The 8654-nt window shown below is 41.0% G+C and overlaps 1 protein-coding gene across 1 annotated transcript; it reads right to left on the bottom strand.

Moving 5' to 3' along the window:
- Positions 1-200: 200 nt before the first annotated feature.
- On the bottom strand, positions 201-8206 carry LOC112589411 (uncharacterized). The gene is made up of 2 exons (XM_025302590.1): positions 7606-8206; positions 201-259 (listed from the first exon to the last, which is right to left on the bottom strand). The coding sequence occupies exons 1-2, from the start codon at positions 8204-8206 to the stop codon at positions 201-203; spliced, it is 660 nt and encodes a 219-aa protein (XP_025158375.1).
- Positions 8207-8654: the final 448 nt, after the last annotated feature.

The raw sequence follows: 8654 nt of genomic DNA, 5'->3' as shown, positions 1-8654 counted from the left end.
TTCGAGGTGACCTTGTCCTGACCTTGATAACGCCACCCAAGGTCAATTGTTAAGATCGGTTTATATATAAATATAAATAGATCTTTTTCAACGCTACAACTTTTGTCTGAAACATTTTTTTATAGTGTATATTTTTCGAAATTTTCAGGGGTCCCGGGGTTTTTTCTTCACCCTGTATAATACGCCAATGCGGATAGTACCTAAAAACGCAGGCACGGACGGTCATAAACGTTGGAGAATGGTGTTAGATTTCCGTAAGCTAAAAGACAAGACACATATCTTCTTCCAAACATAACAGAGATACTTGATCAATTAGGAGGAGCAAAATATTTTTCGGTCGGTTGACCTGGCCTCAGGTTTTCACCAAATACGCATGCATCCAAATGATAGTCATAAAACTGCTTTTTCGACTCCACATGGTCATTATGAGTTCGATCAGTTGCCTTTTGGTTTAAGGAACGCACCGGCAACTTTTCAAAGATTAATGCATCTAATTAGTATTAAGCGGAATGCAGGGAAACGAAGTTTTCGTATATTTAGACGATATCGTTTTATATTCAAGTTCTTTAAATGAGCATGCGATAAAATTCGAAAAAATAATTAATGGGTTACGAAAAGCAAATTTAAAATTGCAACCAAAAAAATGCCAAATTTTAAGAAAAGAAGTAACTTATTTAGGTCATATAATTGAAGAAAGTGGAGTACGACCAGATCCAACAAAAATAGAAGCTGACAAAAATTTTCCAATTCCACAAATCGTAAAAAATATAAACAATCTAGGTCTTGCCGGATGTTATCGCAGATTTATAGAAGGATTTTCCAAATTTGCTAAATCATTAACGAATTTATTAAAAAAGGAATTTGAATTTAGTTGGGGAGTAAAAGAACAAAATTCTTTTGAAACATTAAAAAATATTCTATGCCAGGAACCTGTATTACAATATCCTGATTTCCCTAAACCCTTCTTACTACCCACAGATGCGTTAGGAACAGCAATAGGCGCAGTTTTAAGCCAAGGTCAAATAGGAAAAGATCGTCCAATAAGCTATGTTTCACGAGTTTTAAATGATGCCGAAAGAAATTACTCAACAATAGAAAAAGAATTATTAGCAATAATATGTGCTGTACAACATTTTTGACCTTATCTTTATGGTAAAACATTCACTTTAATAATCGATCATAAACCTTTGATCTGGTCACATAAGGTAAAAGATCCTACTTCGCGATTAGTAAGATGGAGTATTAAATTAGCTGAATATGATTATGAAATAATATATAAACCAAGAGAAGTTAATTTAAATGCTGATGCTCTATTCCGGAATCCTCACAGACCTGTTTATCCCATAAATCCTACATACGATGAAATACAACGATGACATACGAGAATGTTCATCTGACGAAGAATCAAGGCAAAGAAATGCGAATCCGAGACCACTGATAAATTCACCACGAATAGGCTCAATGATTGAAGAGCCAGAGCCTATGGTAAGCAGAATGCAAACTCAGTATAGCGAACAATCTGAAGGAGAAAACGTACCATTCACCAAAAGGAAACTAAATGAACCACCATTTATAAAATATACAATACACGCAGATATATACTTTAGATTATACACAAACAATCAAATTGAAACAAACAATGAAGATAAATCCAACATTTCAGAAGATTCACTTTCCGATATTGAAGACGAACCATTAGAACAAGATAATAACATAAACAACCGAAATTTATCAAACTCAACAACAAATATACCACAAAACTTATTACAAATACTTGATAATTTGGAGCAATATCAAAACAATGAAACAGAAGAAACTCCACAGGAAAATTTATTTAACAAAGAAACAACACAAAGCAAACAAAAGACCCAACAAAATAGAGACCCATCAGAAATTGACGAAAGCAAAGACGGTGATGACGAAAATGAACAAGACATTGACAAAACTTTTAATGAATTAGACACTGAAGCAGAGGAATCAACCGATCATCAAATAATTACACGTACTCAAAAACATTATATAATAAACAGCCGCGATAAAATATTTATGAGAAAAGACAATTATTTATATTTCTTAACTTCAGACGGTAAACCTTGTAACCAAGGAGCAAAAGACCTTAAGAATCAAAATTTAATTCCTCAAATTAAAAACGCGAAACTTGGAACCGTAATAACAAATAAAAGAGGAAACAAAATAAATTTCATATTTATCTGCAAAAATAATATAGAAGATAAAATTACAGATGAAACATTACGAAATTTATCAGAAAAACTACGTGAAGCAATAATTAAGGATCTTATTAAAACATCAAATGTCGCAAAAACATAACAATTAGATAATTATAAGTGGGAAAATATTTTCAATCAAATCAGAAAGCGCTAATTGGATTATCTATAAAACTAATTATTTGCCACGGATTAGTAAAAGTTCCAGATGTTGAAAAGCGGAAAAATATAATTGAAGAAGCCTACTCATCAATGATAGGAGGTCACAAAGATATAACGAAAAGATATAATAGAGTTCAGCAAAATTTTTATTGGGAAAATTTAAAAATTGAAATTCAAAATTATATTGAACAATGCTTACAATGTCAGATTAAAAAACTAGTTCGCGTAAAAACCAAACAACCAATAATCATAACTGACACACCCTTTTCAGCCTTTGAAAAAATATCATATATATATATACAGGATATTATAAAAGTCCCGGAAGAGCAGAGTAACTCGGAAAATATGTCCTAGAAAAAATGCAAAGTACTGGGATTTTATGATTTTTTCTTGACTGTGACCTTGGATTTGACTTCGACAATGACCTCGAAGGTCATTTCAAGGTCAAGTCAATTTTTTTAAACGGGACCCCATACTTTTGACACCAGAAATGGAAAGAGCGGAAATTTTTACGTTCGGATATGACCTTGAGCACTGCCAAATTTGACCTCTGAAGGTCACATGAAGATCTAAGCTTGTTTTAGGCTGAAAACGCGAATATCTTCGAAAATGCACCTGCTAGGGAGCAATGTTACGCATAAGAATAAGAATGTAGAGGTCAACGAGGGACATTCAGCCGTGACCTTGCCCTTATTCTCAAGGTCATTAGTTGAGATTATTATTAAGGTCAAACCGGACCTTTTTAGGACTTAAAATCTATACTTTTGACCTAAAAGTGTCAAGATTGAACAATTTTACGTTCGGATATGACGTTTTCAACCTTGACCTGTCAAACACACTGTCAAACGGTCAATGGAGAACATTTTGAACATCTCTTGTAATCTCAGGCCGAGTTACAAGATGCTTTGCCCTCGGTGGCCGTGACTAACTAAACTTTGCTTTCAGTGGTCGGGTTTGAGACACCTTGCCTTCAGTGGTCGAGTTTGAGACACCTTGCCCTCAGTGGTCGGGTTTCGAGACGCTTTACTTTCAGTAGATTTCACGATCAGTGAAGTAACGTAAAACGCATAATTTTGAGAACAAGGTCAAGGTTGAAAACGTCATATCCGAACGTAAAATTTTTCAATCTTAACATTTTTAGGTCAAAAGTATGGATTTTCAGTCCTAAAAAAGTCCGATTTGATCTTAATAATAATCTTAACTCATGACCTTGAGAATCAGAGCAAGGTCAAGCCTGAATGTCTCTCGTTGATCTTCACTCTTATTCTTATGCGTAACATTGCTTCCTAGCAGGTGCATTTTCGAAGATATTCGCGTTTTTAACTTAAAACAAGCATATACCTTTATGTGACCTTCAGAGGTCCAAGTTGGCAGTGTTCAAAGTCACATCCGAACGTAAAATTTTCTGCTCTTTTCATTTCTGGAGTCAAAAGTATGGAAACCCATCTAAAAAATTGACCTGACCTTGAAATGACCTTCAAGGTCATTGTCAAGGTCAAATCCAAGGTCACCGTCAGATAGCCAGGAAAAAGTCATAAAAACTCAATACTTCGCATTTTTCTAGGACTCATATTTCTCGAGTTATTCTGCTTTTCCGGGACTTTTATAACACCCTGTAGATATAGATATACTGGGCCATCGAAAAGTATTGGACCTTCTAATATCTTCAGTTAGAATGAATTTTGGAGAAAATGTTCAATAGCAAAGTTGTATGGTTTGAGGCGGAGAGTAGGATGATGACCTTGACTTTGACCTTGACCATGTCCTTCAAGGTCATTTCAAGGTCAACCTTATTTTCTTAGTGGAACTCCCAACATTTTATTACATATTTTTATAGCATATCTCAAGAGCTTTCCAAAACACTATAATAAAATATTTTTTCATTAAGTACTTTTTGAGTTATAAAGGCTTGACTTTAACAATTTTTTGACACAAGATGTAAAATACTTTGTGAAATATTATTTAGTTTTCAGTAATCATAACCTTAATACTTTTGTGCGTGAAATAATGAGACCAATTATTTGGTTTAAAGAAAATACATTAATCGAAAAGTATCGGCTCCCCCTAATATTTTCAGTAAGAATGCATTTTGGAAAAATGTCCAATAACAAAGTTGTACGGCTTCAAGCGGTTATGCTACTAGGCTATGGCGGAAAACTGCCCGAAGGTGATCGCGAGAAGCTGCTCGAATGCGTAATGTCCGAAGGTGTTAGCGGGAATCTGCCCGAAAGCGTTGGCGAGGCCGATTTTTATTATCTCATTCTCGCAGGCACCAATAGTAATACAAGCTCTTGAGCAAATAATACGGATCACTGATTGGCGGGGCCGATTTTTATTGTCTCATTCTCGCAGGCACCAATAGTAATACAAGCTCTTGAGCAAATAATGCGGATCACTGATTTGAATCTTTGATGCAGTGCTGTCTTCTTCTTAGCGAACAGCAGTCACCTCGTGGACGAAAACGAACAGCCCCAAAAATTGTTTCTGTAACAAAAGAAGCCATTCTGCTTCAATTGATTGTCCCAAACATCTTCATTTGTTTCCAATAGCCCAGAATTTTTTCGTAAATATTATTAATTGATCTATTAGATTTTCAGTTGCTCAACGAGCATTTTGCTAGTGCTGGTTGAAATAAACAAATCGATAGTTGGACCAACACTTAATAATTAGTATTTTTCTCTACTTAATTATTTAGATCAATTTCCTATCACTTACCTGATTAATTCTTCTTTGCTCTAATTAAGAATGGCGGAGCTTTCTGAAAGAGATTGAATAACACTGTTAATGATGCGAGGATGGTGAGATTAACAAAGAGGGTATAAAACAGTAATGCGATTATTTAATGAAAATTTTCGGAATGAAAATAATAGGATCTCCAAAAGTACTGTAATCCGTACTACTCAACGTTTCGAGGACATTAATAGCGTTAAAAGCCTCCCAAGATCTGGTAAAACGTAAAACAGCAACAAATAATGATAAGGCATTAGATGTTTTACAGTCTTTCGTTGAAAGTCCATTTCCATTAATCGCGTTGCACAAGAACACGAAATCGGTCATGCATCTGTCAGTAAAATTCTGAAATTGAATAAATGGCATCCATACAAACTGCATTTGGTCCAAGAGTTGTCCGAAGGTGATTTTGATAGACGCATCGAATTTTATGATCTTATGATGGAGATGATTGTCCACGATCCTCTATTACTTAATAATATTGTTTTCTCTGATGAGGCAACATTTGAACTGACTGGAAATGTAAATAGACACAATTGTAGATACTGGAGTGACGTTAGTCCTCACTGGAAAAGAGGCAATCATACCCAATATCCACAAAAAGTTAACGTATGGTTATTCTTAATGGTAGACCAGTTGGCTCTTTCTTCATTGAAGGCAATTTGACAGCACAAGTATACATAGTCATACTTCGCGAACAAATTGTTCCAGCTATTCGAGACATAGCTGGTGGAAATATGGATGAAATTTATTTCCAACAGGATAGACTTCCACCTCATTATGGTGTCATTGTCCGTCAATATTTGAATGAGGTCTTTCAGGACAGGTGGATAGGGCGAAGGGGTCATATTGAGTGATCACGTCGGTCTCCGGACATGACCCCACTTGACTTTTTTTTGTGGGGTTACTTGAAAAGTAAAGTTTATGCCACCAAGCCTCAAGATTTAGATGATTTAAGAGGGAGAATAACTCGAGAGATAGAACTAATACCGCCGGAAACGTTCCGGAATGCGGTTTCAGCTGTTCATAACAGATTGGCACATTGCCAGGCTGTTGAAGGGCAACAATTTAAACATTTGTTGTGAATTGTTTGGTACAATTGAATATTTTGTCCAAGCTGCCCAATTAGAATGAAATTTGCCTTAAATGGCCAGAATCACACACCACTCTTGCCTTAACTGGTCGGAATCACGCACCACTCTTGCCTTAACTGGCCGGAATCACACACCATTTAACAAATTGTTAACTTCAAATCTTTATAACTCAAAAAGTACTTAAAGAAAAAATATTTTATTATAATGTTTGGGAAAGCTCTCGAGATAGGCTATAAGAATATGTAATAAAATATTGGGGTTCCATTTAAAGAAATAAGGTTGACCTTGAAATGACCTTGAAGGACATGGTCGAAGTCAAAGTCAACGTCAATATTTTACTCTCCGCTTGAAACCATACAACTTTACTGCTGGACGTTTTCTCCAAAATGCATTCTAATTGAAGATATTAGGGAGGTCCAATACTTTTCGATGATCCTGTATATACAGGGTTCTCAAAAAGTCTTCGAACGATAAATTATCTGGAAAATAATCAGATTTTGGGAAAAATGTTTCAGGCAAAAGTTGTAAGGTTTAAAATGATCAATTAACTGATCTTATCAGTTTGACATTGGCTTGTGTCAACAAAGTCAGGGCAAAGTTTTTCTTTTTTGGTGACGCAGGGGAAATCCATCATGGATATCCCCGACCCTTGGGGGGTCGGGGGTTATGTCGGACTCCTACCGACTAAAACCCCTGCGGGATGCCTACCTGTCGGACCGGTAATGTGGGGAGTCGGGGGAATTGCTCCCGCATTCCCTCCCCGACACCCCGGCCCCAGGAATCCCTTTCGGGAGCCCCACGCCACCTGTTACCGCGCCCTGTTCCGCGAAGGGAATCCAGGGCGCGGTCTCGGTCGGTTTAAGACCGATCGGTTAGCCTTCTGGTCTTACCTATGGGGGGAGGGAGTATTCGCCCTCATCCCTTACCCTCCCTCTCCGTTAGTGGGGGGAGGGTTTCTGGGGGAATGGGCCCGTCCCCAAACGGGGCACCACTCCCCCCTATCCCTGCATGTCCGCGGCAATGGGGGATCCATCTTCTGTGAAGAATAAGAGCCGGATCCCTCTTGCCGACGGAGGCGGGCCCGAGGCGACCGTGGAAGGCATGGACCCCTGCTACTCAGGGGTCCTTCCTCTTCCTCAGCCTGTGCCTCCTCAGCCCCGCTACCTAAGTCCCTCCCATTGGGCGCCGACCATCACATCGCCTTCTGCGACGACGGGTTTGGCGTGGTCGGCGCTCCCTCTCGGCGGCCTCCTTCTTGGACATAACGTCCCTGCAGAAGGAGGCCGCCGCTTCCCACCCCTCCTCGCTCCCGCACATGGTCTGAACCATGCGCGGGAGCGAGATGTCCCCCACTGGACACTCCATCGCCCCGGCCAGGACTCGGCGCTCCTCACTCCAGGCTGGACATGCAGCCAAGGTGTTGAGCGCCGTGTCCATCAGGACGGGGCAATGGTGGCACCTGGTGGTGAGCTCCTTCCCAATTTGGTGCAGGTACTTGCCAAAGCACCCATGGCCCGTCAGCACCTGCACCAGATGGTAGGACAGTCCGCATCCCCTCCTGCCGGCCAACTCCGGCAGGCAGGGACGGACAGCCTCAGCCGTCTCGCGCCCGTACCCCCGTGGGTCGGACAAAATGTCCCCCCACTTCTCCAGGGTACGGGCCACGGCCTGGGATTTTAAGGCCCGCGAGTCCCTAGCCGTTAAGACCCCCTCCTCGCGGAGCTCCTTGATCCTCCAGTAGAGGATTCGCCGTTCCTCGTAGAGGAACTCCACGAGAGGGGACCCGGCCAGGGTGGTCGCCGCCATGTACGATATCGTGCGGTACGACCTGATCGCCCGGATGTACAATGGCTTCAGCGCCTGCCGCATTCGGCGTATGCCATCTTGGCAGATGCTGAGCTGGAGCGAGGCGAGCCAGGCGGCCAGGGACCTGCAGGATGTGCTACATGGGGAGGCGGTGGTCTCCAGGCCGACGAGAAACGCGGAACTCCGCATCGTCTGCCTGGAGGACTCCGTTACTCCGATATTGTTGCGGACCGCGATTCTTAAATCATCGGGTTGTCCTCCAGACGATCTCCAGATCGGAGAGATTAGGAAATCGTCTGGAGGACTAGGGGCAGCTTGGGTCCGGTGCCCTTTGGCAACGAGGGACCCCGCGGAGGGGGCCGGATGACAGCCTAGACATCGGCGAGGGACCAGGCGGACGACGAGCTGGTCTCGACGATCATAATGTCGCAGGAATGGAGGGATGAACATGGTTGGAGTTCTTCCCACGAAACGATGGAGACAGGACCCCTGAGGAGAAGGAAGAGGCAGGGAACTGACGACCTGGGAGAAGGGGACCAGCAGGAGGAGAACACGGACGAGGAACCCAACACCAGACGGAGGGACAAGGTGAGGAGGGTGGACCCGGAGGGAAAGCCCCCAACAACCCTAGAAGGAG

This window comes from Harpegnathos saltator, unplaced genomic scaffold (genome assembly GCF_003227715.2).
Source record: "Harpegnathos saltator strain DR-91 unplaced genomic scaffold, Hsal_v8.6 scaffold50, whole genome shotgun sequence".
In the NCBI taxonomy this organism is placed as follows: domain Eukaryota; kingdom Metazoa; phylum Arthropoda; class Insecta; order Hymenoptera; family Formicidae; genus Harpegnathos; species Harpegnathos saltator.
The sequence above is the reverse complement of the archived record's forward strand: the minus strand, read 5'-3'. Positions and strand labels throughout refer to the sequence as shown.

Bases quoted from the DNA above. Each gene is read 5' to 3' on its own strand.
- LOC112589411 (XM_025302590.1), bottom strand. From the start codon at position 8,206: ATGCGGAGTTCCGCGTTTCTCGTCGGCCTGGAGACCACCGCCTCCCCA. The intron at 260-7,605 runs GTGAGGAGCGCC...CTTGTCTTTTAG, and splicing joins GGCTGCATGTCCAGCCTGGA to CTTACGGAAATCTAACACCA.